The sequence below is a fragment of the Crassostrea angulata genome, chromosome 10 (assembly GCF_025612915.1).
Source record: "Crassostrea angulata isolate pt1a10 chromosome 10, ASM2561291v2, whole genome shotgun sequence".
In the NCBI taxonomy this organism is placed as follows: Eukaryota; Metazoa; Mollusca; class Bivalvia; order Ostreida; family Ostreidae; genus Magallana; species Magallana angulata.
Window position 1 is genome coordinate 18,252,685 of NC_069120.1, and position 25,309 is coordinate 18,277,993.

At 34.3% G+C, this 25,309-nt stretch overlaps 2 protein-coding genes across 3 annotated transcripts; one reads left to right on the plus strand and one right to left on the minus strand.

The window, feature by feature from the left end:
- The first annotated feature begins 90 nt into the window (after positions 1 to 90).
- On the plus strand, positions 91 to 18,600 carry LOC128164963 (terminal uridylyltransferase 7-like). Of its 2 annotated transcripts, XM_052829090.1 has the most exons (31): positions 91 to 208; positions 539 to 878; positions 2,005 to 2,063; positions 2,190 to 2,303; positions 3,193 to 3,400; positions 3,636 to 3,709; positions 4,186 to 4,302; positions 4,489 to 4,672; positions 5,025 to 5,165; positions 5,633 to 5,829; positions 6,147 to 6,257; positions 6,456 to 6,536; positions 6,685 to 6,856; positions 7,070 to 7,800; positions 7,913 to 8,060; positions 8,148 to 8,234; positions 8,519 to 8,619; positions 11,344 to 11,505; positions 11,629 to 11,718; positions 12,322 to 12,435; positions 13,168 to 13,245; positions 13,659 to 13,836; positions 14,190 to 14,237; positions 14,461 to 14,552; positions 14,736 to 14,860; positions 15,289 to 15,464; positions 15,598 to 15,725; positions 16,019 to 16,234; positions 16,442 to 16,501; positions 17,852 to 17,912; positions 18,308 to 18,600. In XM_052829090.1, exons 2-31 carry the CDS (start codon positions 554 to 556, stop codon positions 18,409 to 18,411), a joined length of 4,482 nt encoding a protein of 1,493 aa, XP_052685050.1. In that variant the 5' UTR covers positions 91 to 208; positions 539 to 553; the 3' UTR covers positions 18,412 to 18,600. The 2 variants fall into 2 exon arrangements, with proteins under 2 accessions (XP_052685050.1, XP_052685051.1); XM_052829091.1 differs by lacking the exons at positions 91 to 208; positions 539 to 878; positions 2,005 to 2,063; positions 2,190 to 2,303; positions 16,442 to 16,501 and having other exon boundaries at positions 3,395 to 3,400.
- A 1,002-nt stretch (positions 18,601 to 19,602) lies between these two features.
- On the minus strand, positions 19,603 to 21,792 carry LOC128164965 (dynein light chain Tctex-type 5-like). The gene has a single exon (XM_052829094.1). It carries the CDS (start codon positions 21,434 to 21,436, stop codon positions 20,774 to 20,776), a length of 663 nt encoding a protein of 220 aa, XP_052685054.1. The 5' UTR covers positions 21,437 to 21,792; the 3' UTR covers positions 19,603 to 20,773.
- Between the last annotated feature and the right edge of the window lie 3,517 nt (positions 21,793 to 25,309).

Consider the following 25,309-nt stretch of genomic DNA (forward strand, 5'->3'; position numbering starts at 1 on the left):
CAAAAGGAGTAACAATCCAATAATATTAAATCAAATAATCATGTACTCTTTTATTCTACCCATCATGCATGATCAAATATGTCAGCGCCCATGATTTTGTTGATTTTTAAATTTCTTGGAATATATGACAGTTAATCTTGGGAAATGTTATCATTGTCATATCGTAAAATTATAAAATTATAAAATTAGTAATGTTGTAGTTTTAAAGGTAAGTGTAGAAGAACAGTTGAACAATAGACATTCACAGTAAAATATCTTGCATGGTTTTGTGAATAATACTTTCACTTTTTGTAACCTTTTTACATTCATAGGAGATAACACTTTCTGATACAGTTTAAGCATGTAAAATGTATGGTTATCTTCGGAAATAAAAAATCATAAGGGAAAAGAGTACTGTATAAGCGATGAAAAATGACATTACCATATTGCAAACACAAATGTTAGCTTGATGATAGTTACAAATCTTCATGCATGTAAACAGTTATGTAGCTGCATATAATAAATTAACATTCTGTGTAAAGTGTTTACTATTTTTCAGAATGAAGAAGCAGGAATGGCAGAAAACAAAGAAACTTTGAGTGTTGGAGAAATTGAGAATGATATAAAAAAGCTATTGAATATAGGGTCTTTTGTTAAAGACAGTACACCTATAGCAAAAGATGAGAAGGGGGTAGGAAAAACATGTAAAGAGGCAACAAATGAGCCGCACAGGTTGAATAAAATAGCTGCATCTAATGATGAGAAAAAGGATGTTCCAATTAGTAAATATAGCTATGCTATGCCTGATGATATGGTTGAAGTTATTAATGTAGACAAAAAGAAGATAAAAAGAAAGAAGAAAAGTCATGTAAAAGATTCAAAAGACTCGGATGAAGAAGGTTATTAATTTTTTCAATTAGAAAAGTTGTGTCGAGAATTTTAATTGTGGAAATCTTAAAGGCTTAATAATTAAATTGTCGGAGATAGACCGCCTAGATGGTTTTTGCTGAACATGTCATTTTGCATTTTTTGATGTTTATCTTTCAACCATTCAGTTATGTGGTATATATCAACTAAGCAAAATAAATACTGATTTAACTTTCAGTTTCACAAGGAATACTTAATTACATGTTTTTTCTTTAGATCTTGCAGCCTCAATTATGCATGCTGTGATGCAAATAGATAATGTGTCATGGACAATTATTCTTGGTGAAAAAAAAAGAATTATTTATTATGCTGTCATCAATTTTAGTTTTTTATGTATAGTTTGAAGTGCAATAATTTATGCTCTGCTGATATATGTTTTATAAGTATCTAGCTGCAGGTCTGTAGCTCCCAGTCTGAAAAAATTTGGATGGACAACCTGGGAGCAACAGTGCCTCCCATAGAAAATAACTGCAATTTACGGCACACATAAAAATTTGCTAGTTTTGGACCTATTAACCTTTTTTCACACAAACTCTGTGAAAATAATGAGTACGTGTACCATTAAATTTTTCAGGCAATTTACTACTGATATCGTCACTTTACTTGCCTCACACTTTATCTTAAACATGATAACCGATCTCGGAAAATGAAGTATATTAATTCACGTCGAGATCGAGAGTCGCCATTTTAAAATGCAAACGAACTGCACCACTTCAATTTACAGGGCTGGTGATGGTGTTTTAAAGACTATCAGAGGCAAGTAAAGTGACGATATCTGTAGTAAAATGTCCAAGGATTTTTTTTTGGATCAAATATTTGTACAGAATGTGTTCATAAATGAGATTAATCAGTCCAAAAATAGCGCATTTTTATGTGCACTGTAAATTGCACATTTTTACTATGGAAGGCACTGCAGCTCCCAGGTTGTCCATCCGAATTTTTTCAGACTGGCAGCTACAAACTTGCAGCTAATAAGTATCATAATTTTGGTAAAGAAAAAATTTCAATATGTATATACATTTATGTTGTACACATGTATATCTTATGTTGTCCAATTACTAGGAAGTAGTTTATTTGACCAAATCAAATTATTTTTAGAGGAGAATGCCGTATACCTGAGTGCATTGGAAAAAGACTATATTTTCCCTCTAAAGAATGTATGTTTTAGAAAAATCTGGACTTCTGTGAATTTGCTTTTTTATATTTTTTCTCTGTTAAATGAATGATGTAAATAATTAAAATGCTTACTAAGATTCTATTTCATCAATTTACATTTGTTTTAGAAACCAAAGAAAAATGTAGAGCCTGGTTTCTTCTGTCGATTGTGCAATGCCCATTTGACTAAAGAGGGTATTGCTGGTCATGTAGAGGATGAGGATCATCTTTGGAGGCTGAAGGTAACAAATAATGAATTTTTGATTTGTTACACATAGTTAACCAAGTAATTACATTTCGATTTTTCAGTTAATACGTCAATTTATTGTCCAATTAAGTGGTTAATAAACTGAACTTCAGCTGCTGTGAATTTAGCTGCAGGTCTTTAGATCCCAGTCTGGAAAAATTGGATGGATGACCTTGGAGATTTGGACTGATTAATCCTATTACTAAACAAATGTTGTGAAAATAATTGATACCGTAAAAATCTAAAGACAGTGTACTACTGATGTCATCACTTTACTTGCCTCAGACTTTTTCTTAAACATGCTAACCGATTTTGAAAAATGAGGTATGTTAATTCACATGCAGATCAAGAGCAGCCATTTTTACAAGTAAACATACCACTTCTTTTCTTTATGAGGATGGAAATGGTGTTTAAGATATCTGTAGTAAAATGTCTGGTATCGAATATTTGTACAGAATGTATTCAGAGATAAGTTTAATCAGTCCAAAACTAACGCAATTTTTTGTGTGTCATAAATTGCAACTTTTTGACATATAGGATCTGTAGGTCCTAGATCCTTCATTCAAATTTTTTTCAGACCAGGAGCAACAGACCATGCAGCTACTGTGGATATATGATATGAAGTTTCAATTATACAAGTATATGTCAATTCCTACCTCTTGAGCTTTGGCATGTTTTGTTATCTGAAGCTTGTAGTGGTTTTATTAACAGTTGAAAACCATAACTAATTCCCACTGCTTGAGCTTTGACATACTTGTATATTGTAATTTGAAACTTGTAATGGTTCTTTTAAATAGTTAAGTTTATATGATTTAGTAGAGATGGTAAACCACATCAATTTTTTTTTTCAATAAAAACTTTAAATCAATTACTGTTGTCTGCAGAATGCAACAAAGAAAGGAAAGCATGCAAAAGCCCCTCAGGAGAAACCACAGACCAAATTAGGTGGGAAACAAGAAGTGAAAACAGAAAGTAGACAAACAACCAAAACAGACAGTAGGCAAGCAGAAAAAACAGAGAGTAAACATGGAGTGAAGACTGAAACAGAAGCAGTCTCTAAGTCGTCCCCCAAGTTACATGTATCTCTGTATGGTGAGTGATTGCGTGGTGTGAGGGGGGTTGTGAGAGGACAAACACTCACCAATAACTTTAAGAATTCTTTTTTGAAATAAAATACTTGTACAACTTAATACCACTGTAAACTAAGAACAGGTATTTACATATATGTATACACAAGTCTTTTTTTTTTGGTTAAGAACTTAAAAGCAACAATGAATTGCCATTATAGACAAATAACATAGAATTGAAATATGCAAGTTTTCTGTAGAAATGGATGAGAAGACTCCTCACCAAGATGTTTGCACTGTCTTGGAGAAAGAGAAAATATTTCCCTTGAAAAAGGTGACTACAATGTACATGTACTGTATTTCTTGCATTATCATAAGTGTGGGATCGGCTTGTCCATTGTGATACATATGTATAGCAGTGTGAGATGAGAAGTGTAAACTATTTTGAGGTACAGTTTTTATGATCTTTCTGCTGGTGTAATTATTATAAATTGGAATCGGAATAAGAAATATAATTTTTTTATCATTATGGTGATGTTCATCAAACCTATTATTTATGTTTGTAAAATAACACAAGAAAAACTCATAACATTAGGTTCTCAATTGTGAATCTTACCCCCCCCCCCCCCCCAAAAAAAAAGAAAAAAAAAAAAAGAAGGATTTCACTATCCCGAATAATGTATTAATGAGTGATCTTGATGAATGAGACTTTGTGGATGTATTATTTTGTGGTTCCAATGAACATGTACAGTGTATGAGTGGAAATTAATACCATCATCTCCTTAATTATTAAAACAATTTTTTTCACAGAAATCGCTAAGGTTCCCCAAGGCCAAGTTCTTCTGTCGACTCTGTGATTATCACATGGATGCTGTTGTAGACTGTCAAAAGCACTGCAAAGATAATCGGCACCGAAGGAGAAATGAGGTCAGAGTCATTAACATCTGTGAATACATTTATAACTTATTAGTATAAATAGAAGGGAGACAAAAATCTTCTCTTATTATAGTTTAACTAATGCTTTAAAAGATTGTTCTATGCTTAAAGATTCAGGAGATGAATTGTTTTATTTTCATGAATACCTGTAGCTGATAATTATTGATTTTAATCAAGGTCAGTAACTTTGAGAGGAAACTGAAAGACATTCCATGTCCGTCTCCCCCGCATTTAGCTGCACTGAATGATTTGGTGGAGAGGATTTATGCAGAAAAAGGGTTGTCTGAGGAGGAAGTGAGGTACAGAAGTGATCTGACCAAGGCACTGGAAGACAAACTGACAAAGGATGAACACCTCAAAGGTAAAGTTCTGAAGTCTGTGTGCTTATTGATCAATGGACTTGATCCATTTTTGCAATTGCTGTAACATACTTCCCTGTTTCAAATCGTATGGAAAATACCGGGTATGTATGCAATATGATTGAGTTTTATGTTCTTCTGTGAAATTTTTTGTAAATAGTAAGTGGTGTTGATAACTACATGTATTACCATGCACATATAATCTTTCATGCACCAGTGTATAACTGTAATGATGACATCCCTTCATAGAACAAATGTCATTTAACCCTCCATAGAACAAATGTCATTTAACCCTCCATAGAACAAATGTCATTTAAAGGAGATCACAGTACGTGACTGTTTTTGTTCTTGCAGATATAAAGTTGGTGTTGTACGGTTCATCCCTGTCAGCAACTGGGATCAAGGACAGCGATGTGAACATTGATCTGGTGGTGCCCCACAAGGCCAATCACGCAAAGGCTCTAATGCAAGCTTTCAAAATTATGAAAACTCTAGGTATGCATTAAAATAAGTGTACATGTAAATCAACCTGTACAATACAAAAATATGAATAAAGCATAGAATGTCTAAGACATTATAGTTTTAATTCTTAGATACTGTGAACAACATTTTATTCGCGTGTGAGAAATTTTTACGAGGTTGGCAAGAGCTTTGCCTCCATGAATATTTCTCACCACAAATTAGTCCTTGTGGTATGGTTGTTATAACAACACTGGTCTGGATAAGGCTTGTTCACGTGTATTAGTTGTCGTGAACCAGTTTATCGCTAGTAAATCGTAAAATAAAGTTGTTGCAAATAAAAGTAGGTTTACAGTACAATCTTTTACTTAGATTCCTTTTGATTTGACTGTCATGAACAGACAAAATGCTGCGTAAGAAACTATTGATATTAATAATTTAGGAGGTCGATAATCTGGCCTGTGCCAACACCAATATACTCATTATTTTGTTTATCTCCACAGAAGAATACAAGGATGTCCAGAGTCAGTTTTCCTCCAAAGTTCCCTGTGTGTTATTCACTGACCAGGTGCATGGCCTGAGATGTCAGCTGACGATCGGCAGTGACCTTGCCCAGGAAACAAGCCACCTCCTTCTGATGTACAGCAGGTGTGACCCTCGCTTCAAGAAGCTTGCTGTAATATTCAGATATTGGGCAAAAGTAAGTAATTTTTAATGAAACCACAATAAGAAAGCATATCTACAATTGTAGTATTCAGAATTCTCAAGATCTCTAATCCGTGACCAATGAGGAGCATGCGAAAGGAAACTTGGTGAAAGTAGAAGTTGTACATAAAATTAATACTTATTGTAAGAGCTAAATTAAATTATGCAGAATATGCTGTATAATATTAAAAAGAACATGAAAGATAAGAAAGATTAAGTTTGATTTGACAAATTATGAAGATAAATCTATTTACCTATTACATCTACAAGTCTTTGATGTTATTCTTGCCCTGATGGATATGATTGTTGTAGATTTGTCGCGTGGACTGTCAGATGGAGGGGACTGTGCCTGCTTTCTGTTTCGCTATAATGACAGTGTATTTCCTACAACAATGCTCTCCTCCCGTCCTACCAATTTTAGAGGTATTTCTGATCAACTTCCTCTTTGTTATTTACTTACTTTAAAAACCATGCTCTATGTAAGTTGAACTTTTTCAATTGATGAAAATTCTGCTACCGTATTTAAGTGCCTACAGTAGCAATATGCCATTTAAAGTATTGATGATACATGTAGATACATGTAAATTCCTATGATACAATTTTTATCCTGTTTATTAATAGACATACGAAGAAGACAAGAAGACACAGCCAAAGAAAATCCCCACACCTAAACACTTGGATATAGATCAGGTGTCAACTCAGGTAGGGGTCACAAGTTCATTTATAGCATTTTTTTTTACAATAGCATATTTGCATTTATGTCAAATACCAATTTCTTTTTCAATGTGTTTGATTACTTTTTGTCAATACATGTTTATCTTTCAAGTCATAGAGATTTACTTTCTTTCAGGCAAAAGTGTGGCATTCAGAGAACACAGAAAGTGTGGGAGGGTTATGGTTGAAGATGCTGGCCTTTTACAGTCTTACGTTTGACAGCTCTCTGAATATTGTTTGTATCAGGCAACATAAGATACTCCCTAGAGCTGAGAAGAAATGGAATGCCAAGCGACTGGCAATTGAGGGTACTTAATCATAAATAAATGTTGAATGGATTGTTCAACTGAATTCCATACACATGTACTATGAGATATGCAGCCCCCATTTTTTAATGAATTTTAGCTGAAAAAACTATAAAATGCACTATACATGAGACTTTGCAGTAATGTTTGATTTTGCAGAGATCTTGAAAAAAAATATTTTCCTGAAAGGTTAAAGATGTAACTTTTTAATTTCAGACCCATTTTCACCAAAGAGAAATGCAGCCCGCTCTGTCAAAAGTTTTGAGCTGTTTGAGTACATCTGGGACTGCATCAGAATGTCGTACCTATACTTTGGGTTACCATCAAACTTCTCAAGTTTTTCTGAAGAGGAGCAAAATAAGTTTCTAGCAAGGGTGAACAATAACCAAGGTAAAAAGAGTGAAACACAGATAACCGCAGAACAAGGAAAGTCAAAAGAATCAAGAGATTCAGGCAATGGAAGTGATTCAGCAAACTTGCTGACAACACCAGCAGAAAGAAACACAGACATGACTGGACCAGAAAACTCTCAAAAAGAGTCACCAGAATGTACCAAATCAGCAAGTGTAGATCAAGATGAAAACACAGACTGTAATGTGTGTACTAAAACAGATAAAAGTGACAAAGTTAAAGATGGAAACTCTTCTACCATAGAAAAATCTATTTCAGAGCTAATTTCCCAGTCAAGCTCTGTAGAAGAAATGGCCAAATGCATTGTTGACAATGTTCTTAAATCTTCTTTATCAGTGTTTCATTCCAAGAGTTCAGAATCACGAAACATTGATAAAGATAAAACAGATGACACCACTAGCAAAGGGAATTGTGAAGAAGTAAACTGTGGATCAGATTTTGTTCATGTGAACAAAGTGGACAGTTCTACTCAAATTAAAGAGGATAATCTAGAATATAGCTATGCCTTTACCCTGGACACACTGTCTGATGGAAAGGTATGTTTGCACAGGTTGATAGCAAATTCTACAGTTAGTTCTAGAAAAGTGTACCAAAAACTTGCATTGATTTATGTTTTTCAAAGTTTTTTTATGGACACTTACATTTTAGGGCCCAAAAGTACTGTGTGTGATCTGTGAGAAAGAAGGTCATCTCAAAATGAGTTGTCCAGAGGATACGATGCCAGAGTTGCGCCCCTTGCCTGCCATGACAAAGGATCATCTGAGGATTCTTACAGAAGTCTTGAAGCAAGTTCCAAGTGAGTTGATAAAGTACTTGTATAAAGCAGTTTAATGTCAATTCTATACAGTACCCACAATATGAATGTCATTTCTTTATATTGTAGAAGACTTTGCTCCCTCTGGAGAGGAAATCAGAGACCGAGAAAACATCCGGTGGGAATTGGAGCAGTTTATACAGGAGCTGTATCCCAGTAGGTGTCTCTCGCATCTTGCGACCATTCAGATTTCGGAATGATGACCATTAGATTGTTTATTAACTTTAAAAATAGAATCTGATATGCTCATTAGTAGGAAGAAAAAAAAACCAGTTTACAGATTTGCAAATGAGCAAATTTAATAAGTACATAAAAATGATGCATTTGCACATGGAAGTTTCCTTTATGAGTTGTTTGTCAAGACTTGCATACCATAATTTTGGATTTACATGTATTAATATATTAGTATGAATTGCATAATTATACGTTGTTGTTTTCAGCTGCCAGACTTGAGATGTTTGGATCCTCCAACAATGGCTTTGGTTTTCGACACAGTGACCTTGACTTGTGCATGACCTTTTCTGACCTTCCTGTGCCAGAGGTAAACTTTTTAGCTCACCTGAACTGAAGGTTCAAGTGAGCTTTTCTGATCACCCGTTGTCCGTCGTCCGTCCGTCCGTCTGTCTGTCTGTCCGTCCGTCTGTAAACTTTTCACATTTTCAACTTCTTCTCAAAAACCACTGGGCCAAATTTAACCAAATTTGGTACAAAGCATCCTTATGGAAAGGGGGTTATAAATTGTAAAAATAAAGGGCACAGCCCTTTTCAAAAGGGAGATAATTGCGAAACAGTAAGTATAGGGTGCATGTCTTTAAAAATCTTCTTCTCAAGAACCACTGCACCAGAAATGCCAATATTTACACAAAAGCTTGTATATATAGTGAAGATTCTAAATTGTAAAAATCGTGACCCTCGGACCAAAACTGGGGCCCCAGGCGGGGTTCAAAGTTTAACATAGAAATACATAGGAAAATGTTTTAAAAATCTTCTTCTAAAGAACCACTGCACCAAAAATGCCAATATTTACACAAAAACTTGTATATATAGTGAAGATTCTAAATTGTTAAAATCGTGACCCTCGGACCAAAACTGGGGCCCCAGGCGGGGTTCAAAGTTTAACATAGAAATACATAGGAAAATTTTTATAAAATCTTCTTCTCAAGAACCACTGCACCAGAAATGCCAATATTTACACATAAGCTTGTATACATAGTGAAGATTCTAAATTGTAAAAATCGTGACCCTCGGACCAAAACTGGGGCCCCAGGCGGGGTTCAAATTTAACATAGAGATACCTAAAGAAAATGTTTAAAAAATCTTCTTCTCAAGAACCACTGCACCAGAAATGCCAATATTTACACAAAAGCTTGTATATATAGTGAAGATTCTAAATTGTAACAATCGTGACCCTCGGACCAAAACTGGGGCTCCAGGCGAGGTTCAAAGTTTAACATAGATATACCTTAGGAAAATGTTTAAAAAATTTTCTTCTCAAGAACCACTGCACCAGAAATGCCAATATTTACACAAAAGCTTGTATGATAATGAAGATTAGAAATCGTGACCCTCAAATCAAAACTGCAGCCCCAGGCGGGGTTCAAAGTTTAACATAAAACTACATATGAAAAATGTTTAAAAATTTTCTTCTCAAAAACCACTTCACCAAAAATGCCAATACATACACAAACGGTTGTATATATAGTGAAGATTGTAAAAATCGTGACCCCTGAACAAAAAGTGGGGCCCCAGTAGGGGTTTAGATTTTAACATATATAGGAAAATGTTTTAAAATCTTCTTCTCAAGAACTATAGTGCAACTGTTTGGGATATTACTATGCATACATGTACATCCTTAAATAATGTAGATTCAAAAAATTGTAACTCCCGGACAATTGATGGGCACCAAGAGGGGTTCAAAATTTAAACATTTTAAAAAACATAAAGGAAAAGTTTAAAAAATTTCTTCTCAAGAACTACAATGTTTTAGTTTGTGGAATTTCTATGCCTTCGCTCATGTAGATTCCTTAAACTGGTAAAATCGTGACCCCCGGACCAACCCTGGGGCCCCAAGATGGGGTCAAAGTTTATTATAGAAATATAAAGGTAACGTTAAAATATCTTCTCCTCGAGAACTACAATGCCTCAATTTGTGAGATTACTATCATGCATACAACCTTGGATAATGAAGGTTCGACAGTTTTAAAATAGTGACCCCTGGACTAATACTAGGGACCCAAGATGGGTTTAAAGTTAAATGTAGAAGTGCCGGTATATATGGAAAATGTTTAAAAATCTTCTTTTCGAGAACTACAATGCATCAATTTGTCAGATAACTACGTAAGCACCCTCAAATAGTGTAGATTCGAAATTATAAAAGCTGTGACCTCAATCTAATACTGGGGCCCCAAGAGGTGTTTAAAGTTTAGCATAGAAATATAGAGGGAAAATGTTGAAAAATCTTTTTCTAGGGAACTATAATGCTTCAGCTTGTGAGATAACTATGCAAGCATCCTTAAATAATGTAGATTCCAAATAATTAAAACTTTAGCCCTGGACTAATACTGTGGCCCCAAGAGGGGTTCAAAGTTTAACATAGAAAGATATATTGAAAATGTTTTTAAAAAGTTTTTCTCGAGAACTATAATGCTACAGTTGGTGAGATTATTATGCAAGGATCCTCAAATTGTGTAAACTCTAATGTAGTGGAACCAAGAGTTATCTTTCTTGATGTTCTGTACAGTCTGAGAGTTATTTCTCTTGAAGTGGAACTCTGCTACGTTCAGTTTTTCAGGTTGTGTACGTGCGGTCCTACCGCAGTGCTACACATTTTCATTCCTATGTTACTGTTTATGTTGTTCAAGCCAACCATAAACCTCGGACCATAACTGGGTCCCCAGAAAGGGGTTCAATGTTTAAAATAGAAAAAGCATATGCTACGAAATGTAATGTTACAAGGAACTGCTGTTCAGGTGAGCGATGTGGCCCATGGGCCTCTTGTTTTAAGTATTGGAGTCTTTTTTAAGGAAGGTACACTATACAACTTAATGAATCAGGTTTTTTTTTTGCCTTAAATGTCAATTATATTTATCAGTAATACATGTAGTTTCACATTTTAATAACAAATACACATGTATGTGAAATAAAAGCTGAAAGAGTTGGGCAATATGAGTCTCATATCATTTTGGTACACATATTCTTTAATGATATATCGGGCTTCATGTTAGACTGTTAAATTTCATGAATTGTCGTGTTCTACATGCAACAGAACTTGGATTATGTTGATTGCATAGAGAAGATCACAAAGAAGTTTAAGACACACAAAGGCCTCTACAATGTGTTTCCCATAACAACAGCAAAAGTCCCCATCATCAAATTCAAACACCGCCGATCTCAGCTGGAAGGAGACATTAGCTTGTACAATCTTCTGGTAGAAATTTTTCATCATTTTATCTCAAAATAAATTATATTAGCGCTACAGGGTTTTCTCTGCTAAATTGTCTTTTCAGATGATATTATGACATTTATATACATAGAGATGTTTTTGTTTTAGGCTCTTCACAATACTCGGATGATAAACCTCTACTCTGAATTGGATGGCCGTGTTAAAGTCCTTGGTTATGCTTTCAAAGTGTTTGCCAAGGTAAGTAACTGCTACTTTTGAGCAACATTGCACCTGGATAAATATTGATACATGCATAGAAACCATGGGTGTATTCGTTTGCTACCTCCAGAACTGGACCTGAATATCTCCATTGTCAACCTGCTATTTGGAAAGTAGACAATAGAGATATAACGGAGATCTCCATAATGCAAACGAGCAAATTACGATTACTCTTGCAGCTCTCCAATCGACCAAATGAATACACCCCATAATATCTTGTAATTGTTTTACTTCCTGTTTGAAAAAGTAAATAAACAAGCTGGGATACCTATAATTTATGGAACAGCACTGTGTATGAGAAGTTTATTGAGATGGGAAGTATGAAATTATGTGGATCGTCCTATTTTATTAACATGTACCGGTACATGTAAAAAGTATAAATATTCTTTTAGAAATGTCATGCCATATTTACAGATCACTTAATGGCAATTTCTCTTATGCTGTAGATAAATGTATTGACAGATCGGTGAGAGAGCTCGGACTTTACAAGGCATCTTGTCCCTCTATGTACATCTGTATTAAAAAGATCTTATTCTCCTTTCTAGATACTGTATATAGTAAATGTCATTCTACATTTGACAGATCTGTGAGATAGGTGACGCTTCAAGAGGCAGCTTGTCGTCCTATGCTTACATCCTGATGTTGATCTACTATCTACAGCAGTGTAATCCACCAGTGTTACCAGTCCTACAAGAGGTGAGGACTCATAGATAGGACTCTGTAGCAGAAACAATTTCTTCTGTATATGTTTCCACAGCACTGACAATAAACATTTACCAGTAGTTTAAAAACATTATTTTTATTCTCACCCACATTTACGTATGTTTGGCAAAGTCTTATTGGATCTTATAGATAGTTATCTATAATAAAAATGGGCAATCTAATTTAACATACATGTACAGCAAAAAAAGTATCTGTTCACTTATTTGATTTCTGAGGTTAGTCATAAAAGTTGGTATATTTTGTATAACTGAAGGCATTTAGTTATATGCAATCTTTTGTGTTCAGATGATGTGTACAGTAATTGTTGAATTATCAATTGGGATAAAACAGTCACACATTTTTATTATTTACCCTGCAAAATATATATATTGGTACCTGTACTTTATGCTAAAGTAATCCTAATGTAACAGTGTTAGAGTTGAAAGAATTGCACTTAAAAAGGTTATAGGCATCATTAAATCATATAATTATTTCTGTTCCATCTTCATCAATGCATACCATCATTTGCATTTATGGCCACCTAACTTTATAACTTGGATGTAATCTTAACCAGATTTCATTATACACATGTTTTACGCTGATGAAATATTTCACTTATCTTGCCACCAAGCAAGACAGGTTTATCCTCTTTGAACCCTGTTGTATACACTGGTAAATGTATTTAACGAATCTAAGTAATATGTGTTATGATGTTCACTCTTGTAGCTACACCCAGAGTCTGAGAAGCCAGAGAGGATAGTGGAGGGATGGAATGCATGGTACATGGACAACACTGCAGCTCTAGTATGTATAAAAATATGTCTATACATGTATCTGTATTCAGGATTTCAGCTATTTTATCTGTAATACTGTAGAATCCTTATTTAACCGAGTACTTAATTCCTCGATTCAACCATTTCCATCAAATGGCGAGAATACAAAATGCCAAATGCCAAAATTTATGTAATTTACAACTGTCTGGAAAAAAAAGCGAGATTTTAAGATTCGAGAAATGTGCTTCTCGCAGTTTTAATTAGGAATCTACAGTATAACGATCAATAATGATTGCATCAAATTCTATATATGCTACATGTATGTATTAAGCAGATTCTTTGAAGTTTACATGTACACTGTACATGTCCATGTTGCAAATTTACAGTATGAAAAGTTTTTTATTTCCATTCATACTATACATGGACAATGGTTTATCCTTTCAGCCAAAACTGTGGCCACACTGTGGTAAGAATAATGCCAGTGTTGGTGAATTGTGGACAGGACTGTTTAAATTCTACACAGAGGAGTTCAAGATTGATGAATATGTTGTCTGCATTAGACAACAAGAACCTCTGACTAGATTTGAGAAGTTATGGAATGGCAAATGTGTGGCAATAGAGGGTAAGCATTGCTCCTGTCTCCTAAAAGTACGCACTATAGTCTATTTTTACTTGTGGATATTGTAAACAAACTGCATTCATGTACATGTATCAGATAAATTGGTAGTATTTGCAAGTACATGTACCCCTATGACTTGGATATTTTCTCTTTCAAAACACTGCTTGTAATATTATGTAATAAAGTATGTTTGTACAAATGTTACAAAAATACTTATTTTAAATCATTGAACATGTATGGACTTTCTAAGATCTGCTTAAAATGATTTGCTGGTTCTGTTTTTTCAGTTTAAATTCTTTTTTTATAACTGATAATGCTTCTACCAATTGTGTACTTACCGTGAATTCTATTTTTAGATCCCTTTGATTTGAATCACAATCTTGGTGGTGGATTGTCTAGAAAAAGTAAGTTCTTCCTACATACTTACAAATGTACAATATTTTCACATAGATGTTTACATGAAGACATCTGAAGAAGTAGCTCATAAGAGAACATGTAATTGTATATAGGTCTTCTGAAAAATAAATAAAATATTTACAGCATATTGAGAAGTGTATCCTGTTATGTTACTCCTTTTTCTGTAATTTAACAAGTAATTTAATTTATTCTAAATAATTCTTCTTCTAGTGCACCAGTACATCATAAAGGCCTTTGTTAATGGCCGATCCTTATACTGCACACCTGTCCACAACATATCAACCAACTTTACCAGTCCAGCGGTAAATGTAAAAAATCGGTCAAAAAAAAGTGCTTTTAACATATTGTATGTTGAATTCTGTAGAGTTTATCAGTAAATTGTATAGTGCAAAAGTGAAATAAGATATTAGATTAAACTTTTACAGTAAATTTTTTTTTGTACTCAGTATACCTAGATCTTAAGATAGTGCAATCACTTGTTTCAGGACTATTTCTTTGACAAGACTCGTCTGACGGAGGGGAGTCCTCCCAATGACAGAGGCTGTAGAGTGTGCTCTAAGATAGGACACATTGCCAAGGAGTGTCCAATTGTACTGAACAGGAAGGAAAGGTATGCTGTTCATGTACACCTATTCTTCTGATAAAGATTACCTTACAATATGAAAAATTCTATCGGTTTACTGCACATGTACATATGAACATTTCAAAAAATGTTACAGCTAACTGAAAGAGTATGGGGAAAAGTGAATATCAGAGCCCTTATTCTACTTTCAAGCTAGCTGGGAAATATTATAAAGTGAATCAATGTCATGAAAACTTCTCTGTTTTAGTGCACTAATGGTTATGGTGTGTCGTAAATCTTTTTCAATTCTCTTGTTTTGATGATAATCTGTACTTGTTTATATTTACAGTGATGCACATTTTCAATCAAACATAGACTAAAATTCCTATATTTTACCATGATTTTATCTTGATTTGTATACTTAGATTACCAACTGTTCATAACTGTTTCATAACAATATATTTTATGTTATGCAGGGAAGAAAGAGAAAGGGAAAGAAAACAAATGGAAGAGAAAACATTAGCCGCCAGAAGAAAAGAACAGGAAAGGGAATACTTCAACCAGCAAAGGGAGCCCCAGCATGGTAGGAACAGCCAGCAGAGGGAGTATGTTCACAACCAGAACATCCAGCAGGGAAACAACATACCAAGAGGTGCGATGCTTGTCATTGTGACAGTTTTAGAGCTACACTTTAAATTGACAGTTGCACTCTAAAGTTTGGACTACAGAGTACTTCATGAATAAAGATAACACTTGATAAAGATTTTCTGAATGTGTTTGTGCAGCATACAGAAGAAGCAACTCAGAGAGCCAGGACTATGCTCCTAACACAAGGCAGTCCCTACAGAGACAGCCCCCACCCAACCAGTACCCCCCTATGCCTGTGTACATGTCTTCACCAGGTCCTCAAAGGGTAGGTACAATAAATTGACATTTTTAAAATGCCAGGGCATTAGTCTCTATTGATCACATTATAAGTTCTTACTATATTACTACTATAAGTGCACAACTTATGATCAGGTTATATCCCAGTCAGATATGTTTTCTTTACAGTATTGTGATAAATATGTAAATTTTAACCGTGCATGTGCATCATAGATATGTGGTTTATGGTCGTCTAATGTATTCCTATAAGAAAACGTAGTGATGAATGTATAAATAAAATGATTTGGGTGAATTGATTTTAAAATGGATTATATTTTTCAGGACAACAGATCTATTCCTAATAACATGGCACCCCATCATCTGTCTCATCCCTACCCCAGGCCTCAGGGAGGCATGAACATAACCGGCCCACCCTCTCTCCATCAGCTCAACAGAATGCCCAGACAGGACCCCCAGTATAACATGTCTAGGAGCCCCAACTCCAGGCACTCCGATCCCAGAATGCATCCAACAGGAAATGCTGGCCATTATATGCAGGTACCTACAGCTTCAGTTGCTATGCATGAACATTTGTGGAATCAGGAGCACATGACGCATCATCAAAATAATTCACCTCCAAGCAATCATAGTCCAGAGGTTGATGATGTCTCCTTTGTTGGCCCCACTCCCACTAACAATTCCAATTTATTTAATTCTGGACCCTTGCTTTTGGGCCAGCCAGTATTTTATTATCCATTTCATCAGGGGACACAACTGCTACAGGGACAATTTCCTGGTTTCCAGCAGGTGTTGTCTCCCCCTCAGGTAGGGTTTTTCATCTTAATTTGCTGCACATTTGTGACTGACAGGTGCTTGTTTTCCTCCACTCATCATGCTTTTGGAATGCAATGACCTTGGGACACAATCTCCCTCTTGTATAGCATTTGCAGTTCTACATAGGTCACAATACTGTAACGAATGGTTTTAAGTCACTGATCATTTAAACAAATAAGTAATGGACTTCTCAGGTGCTATATTTTAAACTTTATTTTAAAATATCTCTTTATTAAGCAATTACTTTCTAGGAAAAAAAATTGTTTCACTCAATTCATATGTTGCTGAGTAGAGCTAGTTGAGATGAAAACATTTCTGAGGGACATTGTATCTTCAGATGGCTTGTGTGTTGACTTTTGCTTGTGTATAAAGTATTTTGACTTTATCCCAAGTTAAATGAAATAAACCTTACCGTACCAAATTTCCACCATCTTATAATCATGGAAAGAAAATAACTTTAACAAATTTCAAAGAAGCAGCATTTATTTCTATTAAAACCTCTAAACTTGAACTTCGTAAGCTGTACATGTACATAGTAATATCTTTAATTGAAATATCTTTAATTGATGTACAAACACTTCCATATTTACATAGACTAACAAGATAATTTTATTTTATTTTTGAATGAATTTTCTGTGCATTCTGATGTTGTAGCTTGTTAAAATCACATATAGCTTTGTTAATTTTGCATGTATTGGTAGATATTAGCTCACTTCGACAATTTTAAGAGAAGCCAATGCTACACAGTTAGTCAATGAAAAGGGATCACCTGAAAGTTTAAAAAAAAAGTTAACGTATATGTGAACAAGAAATTTGATTTTGTGTACTATACATGATTTTATTCTCATCTTTTACATACAAATGAACACAGATTTATTTTTGTTCTTATCAAGTTTATTGGGGATCAAATTAAATACCGTATTGTACAGTACATGTAAATGAAAGTTTGTTTCATTTTCTTACATCTACACATAGATACAATCAATGAAATTTTTAATAAGTTAAAACACCTTTAAAATGACAGAATTCCTTTAATTAAGTGAGGTTGCAGTATGTAACATATGTATATTAATAATATGTAACCTACTCAATAATGCCATTGGCAGTATCTGTTGCTTTAAACCATGTAGCATGTGTCGAAGTGAGCATTATTTATTTATTCATTCACACAAGCATGTAGACTTGCAACTTGCTTTTACGGTGTTGTTTTTTATTTACTTGGAGATTCTATGAATCATGTTGAATATAAATTGATTTTGATGAACCCATAAGTTGAGTAATAGAAATACAAGCATTATATTTTCTTACTTTGACCTTGACTTTGAGTGTTGACCTTTGTAGACGCCGGGTCAGGGACTTGAGGCAGGCCGCATTGTGAACCCCAGGAATCAGATGCACATGGGTGGGTAATTGGGTCAAGAAATTTAGGAAATGTCTCCTGAAATTCCTCTAAACTAGCAGCAAATAAAATTGCATGAATTGCATGCTTTCACTAATAATTTTATATAATGGAGTAATCTTCATTTACAACTCAATGAAAAATTAGGATTATGGCTATAAATCAAACATTGGTTTAAAGTAAATATATTTAATGGAATTTGTTTGAATGAATTAGACTGAATGGGGGGGGGGGTTATCTTTGAAAATGTGTTATATAAATAGTCTATGTATATACCAAAGATATTAATTCAAAAGAATAGGCTTTATTTGATTTTCAAATCAAATAGTTTATACTATAAAAGTAATTATTGATATACCAGGTACATGCAGAAAACATAAACTTAATTCATTTTACAGGCATCACAGTTCCAAATGAGTATTATAGGGGAAACAACCAAGATCACAGGTTCAATAATCCACAGTACCGGGGGCAGCAGAATCGACCCTCACCCAGAAAGTGAACTTCTCTGGGGGTGGGGACAGTCATCACTCTTAGAAACTTCAAATTTTAGTTCTACATTAGGAATTTTACCATAGAACAGAAAATTAAATGATATACATGTACAATCCAATTTGGCAATTTTACTGTGTGTATAGTAAAAAACGAAACATCTTTATTTTATAATAAAAAGACATGATTTTATCAACAATTTGGTTTTTGTTAATTCATTTTATGAAGTGAAAAGAATGTCAAACTATTATTTTTAGAAAAGGTTTATGATTTTATTTATAAGACTGATGAAATTTTATAAAGTATAATTTTTTTAAAATTTATTTAAAGTTTTGCATTTTCAGTGGATGTTCTTGAAACAATATATATATATATAAAAAAAATTAATATTTTTTTCCCCTGCACAACCCTTTGTTTATTTGTAAAGGATTGAGGTTCAAAAGGAATTTAAAGTCCACTCTAAATGATCCGTATGAAATTATTCTGATGTTGATTTTTGGTGAACTTTGTCGGTTTTTCTTCTCATAAATTGGTGGTGTCTTCTCAGCTGAACTCTTCATATAGATTTTTCTTGATGAACATTTCAGTAAAATGCCATTATTATTGTTTGATAGCCATGATTGGTGTATATATAAATAAGTCTTGGACATGAAAGTTTCACTGGGAACTTTTCAATGTCATTTTCTATTCACCCATTACTGTAGATGAACAATGTACTTTATTTACATATCTAGTACATCTATATGCTTTAGAAGACTTTGTATAGAAGTGTTGTGAATGAGAACTATTTTACTTTGCTTTATCAGTATATACATCTCAACCGGTTAGTTTAAAAGAATTCGGCTTGAGACACGGTCTTGCCTTCTGAATTACACGTTTCGGTTGTAAAAGACGGGAATATTTAATTTTTTAAAGATCTCTCTGTCTTAAAAGAATACAAATGTTGAGATCGCCGATAACTTTAATGACGCTAGCGGTGATCAGGTAGTTTGTGCTCCCTTTTTTGTGTGGACAGAAGTTCATCCGGAGTACACTGCACTTGAGCCAGTTCCATGCAAACCATATACCACCTTTTTGAGATTTAAAGAATATAATCATTTTTCATAATATTTAGTGACTTTCTAATCTATACAGTGGATTAGTGACCCTTGTGTGTTTAAAGTCTCAGTTAATCCGCGAACAGACGCAAGCAGTTTCCCTCCCATTAACACCTTGTATTTAATCCAAAGACCACAAATTGAATATACGTGTACTTGAATTCATCAAAGACTTTTAAGGACTTAAAAAAAGAGAAGTGTACGGGTTGTTATCGGATGAGATTGCAAAAATTATTAAACAGCAAAACTCTGAAATACAGCTGCATTTACACAAATATTGCATCTAGTTAAAGCAATCTGAATAATTGTGGGAAACGTATTCATACGTTTTAGAATGTTTAATAATTTTCTGTACGCTCACGAAGATCCGCGCCTGTATCTGCACCGTATCCATGCACTTAGGCAGGCATCCACTTTGATGAAATAAAAAATCCATTATAAGTCTTTTGTTTGCATATTTGTATGGAGGGTCTACATTCCAAGTTATCGAAGCTTTGAGTCTACGGAACTCATATTTTTTAAAAGACCGACATTGAGATGACAAAGAGAGATGTTTTGTGATTTAATTTAAATCTTCTCCGGCCCCTCTGAAAACTGACAATGCCCCATGTATTCCGATTGATTTTTATTAATAGCATTATACAATTTATCAAACAAAAACTATTCATATGTAATATATGGTCGATGCCGTTTGGTTGATTTTAGCCCTGTTAGGTAAAGATGAATTCTTTTGCTTTAGATTTATTTTTCAAAAAGTTTTTGTGAACTATGGTATTAATTACGATAGTAAGACAAATAAGCCGGTATAGATTTTTTCTCTCTGATATATGAATTTTTTTTATTGAAGCAATCTGGTAGGCTTGCGTATTGTCGGATCGATTTTGTGGACCATAATATCACAGAACTAGGAAAGAAAAAACCTTTTAAAAAGCTTAATGTTCGAGAACCTGTCAACGACAAAACTTCAATGGTTTTCAATTTTCAATTAAAAGCTCACATTGAAATATAGTCTTTCTGTCCTCTTCAAAACACACATAGGAAATAAATAGACACGTAGAACTCCATTATAAAGTCATTCTCATCAACAGCTCACGGCTAATCTCTATCAAAATGCATTGTCGGAAGAAGCACTCATCCCGTCTCAGTTCACAAAAGATTATTCATAGCGAGGAAAGTATCTGCGCTTCACAGCAACACATAAATATGGCAACTTGTTTGATTATATATCCTGAAATTCGTTGATAAGTCTTACTTTGGATTAACTTAGCACCTCCATTAGTCCATATACATAGCATACACCAGTCCTACGGCGTAGAGCGAAGCGTTTTTGAATGTATACTCTGAGAAATTGTCCGTATTTTGGTTCCAGATGCAGCGACTAGTGAATGCAATAGAAGGATGGGTCTCTTGCTCGCCAATGGCTACAACCACTACTATCTTGTAGCGGGGGAATCCTAGAATTTTCACTGAATGTTTAATTTTTTCTGACAAAGTCGTTGTTAAACTTATACATCTCTCCTTGTCATATTTCATTGTTCCAAGTTCACGCTCGAAATGGTCCTTAATGGTATCCCGCACTTCAGCACTCCTGAATTTGACGTCGGGCTCGGTTTTGTACGTGTTCTCGTAACGGACGTTTGGACGGTGCGTGTGTGCTGACGTCATAATCATCGTGGACCGTCCAGTGGTCGATTCCACAATGGACTGCTTCCTGTCCTGGGATGGACGTCGTGGGTGATCCATCATCATGATTGACGCTCTGCGGCCCTGGGGAGCGTGTTGGGGATCAATGGACGACTTCCGTGCGTCAGGCGGTAGAACGGACGGTCGTCTGGCATCCGGCGGAATCATGGATTGTTTCCGGGCCGCCGCATCCGGCATCAGAGATTGTTTGCGGCCAAGAGATCCGCCCTCTTTCTTGGCAACACTTGTACTCATATTGATTTTATAATTCCCCTAAAGCAACGGATGTCCCAAAGCGGATCAATGCTCATTTAAACCACTTTTCAGAAGTATTAATCTAATGTTTTTTCATTAAGATCGAGACGTGTGGTGTCTTAAAACCTGCGGTCGGTCTCTCACAACACCTGCTCTCTTCGGTTAGATCCCCCGTTCACTGCACTTACTGCAAGATCTGCTACTGGTAACAATTTAACATTTGAACATCTGACACTAAGCGATACCTTAGACATTTAAACGATCTGATTTGTCACTAGTTACCAAGAGTTACAGTACCAAAGCATTGCTTTTGATGGATGCGTGATGAATACCAAACCGCTCCATATGCATATAAAAGACAATACCATTGAACACAGTTAGGCTCCTTTTATAAGGTATTCATACCGTAAAAAATTACATTGTCTTTGATCGAATTAAAATAACATCCACTGAAGTGTACCGGGTTCTTTTTTGTGATATTTTTCTACAGAGATAATGTATGATTGACTAGATTTAAACCTGAAAGGCTTGACTTGAATGGTGGTGAACAAAAGCCCCATGTCAAAAGCTTGTTTGGAATATATACACCTGAAACAAAACAAGAAAACACCCAGGACTTTAACTAACTGAATTTAAAATATATCGCCAACAGATATATTTGTTTAAGAAGAAGAAGAAAAAAAATGAGAAGGGAGAAAGGCAAGGAGAGAGAACGGTTGCTATTAGGTCTTTATTTTTTAAAAACATTTAGTAGCCACGGTCAGAGTCAATGGTTCAAAACTGATTGAAGATATAAAAGATAATACTTCTAACTGTGAAACCGAAGGCTTAGACGAACTTGACTTTACTATTCCTTTAATTCGCCAGTCTTAAGAAGCCCGATAGTTGTATTATCAAGATATATCATATAATATGCATGACAAGTTTCAAGGTCTTTATTGGCATTTAAACCTTGATTCTTGTTTTGGCAATTAAATTAAGATAACAGTGCTGGGTTTAAGCATGTGAATGCAGGTGCCCTGTTACTTGATCCCAAGGAAATCCAAACCATCGATCTATGTTGTCAAACTATAATTACGTCTTTGATCAAATCCTGTCTATGTTTCGACCGTGATTAAAATTTGATTGAATTTGAAAAGTCAACTGGGAAAGTGCTACTATGATGAAATAAACACGACTTAAGTTAATCTTAAGATTTTAGTCGACACATAAACCGAAAGTTTGAATATACTTTCTCTTTTTCATGTCTTTCTCTTACGAAATACTCAAATGAGAGTATGTCATCAACACCCCAAACTGTTTACCTCGTCAAGTAACTCGCACCCCATCCCAAAACGAGAAACAAATGTAACTAAAATTTTCAAAATCATGTACATGTAAGTTTTCATAATGGGGAATAAAAGAAAACCGCTAATATTTAATGACGTAAGAATACCGCAAGTGATATATTATAATGTTTAAATTGAACCAATAAGTTTAACAAATTCAGAAAGGACTAGTGTAGGTACATTAGATAATGTCTTAAAATTAATTGAGTCTATGAAGAACAATTTATGAGCCATTTACAGGGTGTCGACCATATCAAATGGTTCACCCCTCTTTTGGTTGTTGCGCGTAAATATCACTCAATATTCCAAGTCCAAATTCAGAGAATTAATCATGGGCTGTGCAGCACTTCATCGGTATGCTCCCCTCTTAATTCATCTCATCACAAACCTCAACATGACAAGTTGGATTGCCTGTGAATGCTTACCGTCAGGTTTTAATTCTACATAAAATACGTGTGCATATTTTACGGCATTTAATTTAGAATTACTGTTTTCTTTTGGGGTTTGATGTGCGAGAAGTTTGTATCGGCCATAGGACATCGTGGGAGATAAAATCGTTTTTGCCTTATAGATGGAAACATCAGATTCAGGAAAAAATTCAGATTGGCTTTTTGCCCCAACCTGCACTACAGGAAATCAATATATTCTGCCAACATTGTCACATATCGGGGAAACTGCACTTAAATCAGAATCGAGGCGCCTTTTAAAGATGTTTCGATTCCGAGTAGCTATAAAGGTGTTTTTTTATAACATGTCTGATTTATGTACAAACTGTGATGGTTTTTCAGCATGGTTATTTAGTATCAATTAATGGCTCAGCCTTGGTAAAAACTTAATAAACCATTTAATATTTTTTTAAGATTAGGAAAACGCGTCATCTTTTTTATATACACAGTAACAGGCATATTAAATTAATTTGTAAAAGTGTAAAGAATTTAGATATTTTTTCTGATATCCAAAAATCGATTTTCTGATATCAGAAAATGCAAATGATTTTTTTTTTTTATATAAAAATGATTTTGATATCAATTCAATTTTTTGGTATATAAAAAATGATTTTCTGATATCAAGAATACGTTTTCTTGATCTAAAAAAAAACAACTTTAATTCTTGATATCACATAATCTATTCTGTGAGATCAGAAAATCATATTTTGATATCAAGATTTAGAATTTGCGATTTCAAAAAATGATTTCATGATATCAGAAAATAATTTTTTTGATATCAATAATTATTTTTCATATCAAGGATTATTTTTTATATCAATAATGTGATTAATATCAAATATATATATTTTTTTAATATCAGAAAATACCTCAAAAATATTGAAACGGCGCTTCATAAAAATATTAAAGGGACCGAGACACGATTTGAGCTCAATTTAAAATCTTATTTTTCCAATTTTAATGTTTAGAATGGTTAATATGGGTACATTTAATGCATGATCAAAATTTCAAAGTCAAATATTGAGTTATAAGCAAGATACAGAGTTTGAAAATCTATATGTTTTGTAAACAAAACTCGAGCTTTGTTGTGATTTATACATGTGTTTTATTGGTAAAGTCTCTATCAAATGTTGCTTTTTTCTGTTTATCATATTATCTTTGAACACTTTGAATCAGTTTACCTGGTTTGCCACGAGTCATTTGGTCAAAGATTTGTAAACAAATATAAGACTAGAGCTTTGTTTACATAACAATTACTTTTTACTTCTGTATCTCTCTTAAAACTTGACTTCTAACATTCAAATTTTGGTCAATCATTCAAAATGAGCAAGTAAACCATTTTAAAAATACAATAAAAAAAAATAAGAAAATTTTGATCTAAAATCGTGTCCAAGGCCCTTTAAAACGGATTGTTTTTATTTATTAAGATTTGGATGAAGCACATGTACATGTATGTTTGTCTCCGGGTTGGAAGAATGTACATGTATCAAACATTAGATGACTTGTATTCTCCACTTACATCTCTTATCAGTCTTTACACCTTACATTAATTGTACATGCGGAGTTTTTAAAGAGGGGGAAATGATGAGTTCACAAGTGGACAACTCATCTCCTTGCATGCACGCTTTCTTAAGAAGGTTATATCAGTCAAGTACCGATGGTCACTGTAACTGTGACAAAAGCACGCACTTTTAAATTTAATCTTACCCACTTGCAATATTATATCATTGGTATTGCGGCTCATCTATCAGAACACATAAACTTGGTCGTTTTTAGTTTTGGGCGCAATGGATACGCTCACGAGAAATATGAACGATAGATATGCATCGATAGTGTTCCCCAACACAGTGATAAAAGGCTTGGGGATAGTAGTGGGATGCCCGGGAAACGCCGTGGTGTTTCTAATGTATATGTTCTTTATCAAGGACAAGGAAAACACACGTTATTTTATTCCATTTCTTGCAATGGTAGACGCGTTTGGCACGCTATTTCAAGGAACTTTTTACATTTTAGCAGACAAATATGCGTTCATCTTTCCCAGTGACGAGGCTTGTCAATTTCTATATTTTGTATTCACAAGTTTGTCCGGTATTTCGGCC

Bases quoted from the DNA above. Each gene is read 5' to 3' on its own strand.
- LOC128164963 (XM_052829090.1), top strand. From the start codon at position 554: ATGGCAGAAAACAAAGAAACTTTGAGTGTTGGAGAAATTGAGAATGAT. The intron at 879-2,004 runs GTTATTAATTTT...AATTATTTTTAG, and splicing joins AAAAGACTCGGATGAAGAAG to AGGAGAATGCCGTATACCTG. The intron at 6,258-6,455 runs GTATTTCTGATC...GTTTATTAATAG, and splicing joins CCGTCCTACCAATTTTAGAG to ACATACGAAGAAGACAAGAA.
- LOC128164965 (XM_052829094.1), bottom strand. From the start codon at position 21,436: ATGAGTACAAGTGTTGCCAAGAAAGAGGGCGGATCTCTTGGCCGCAAA.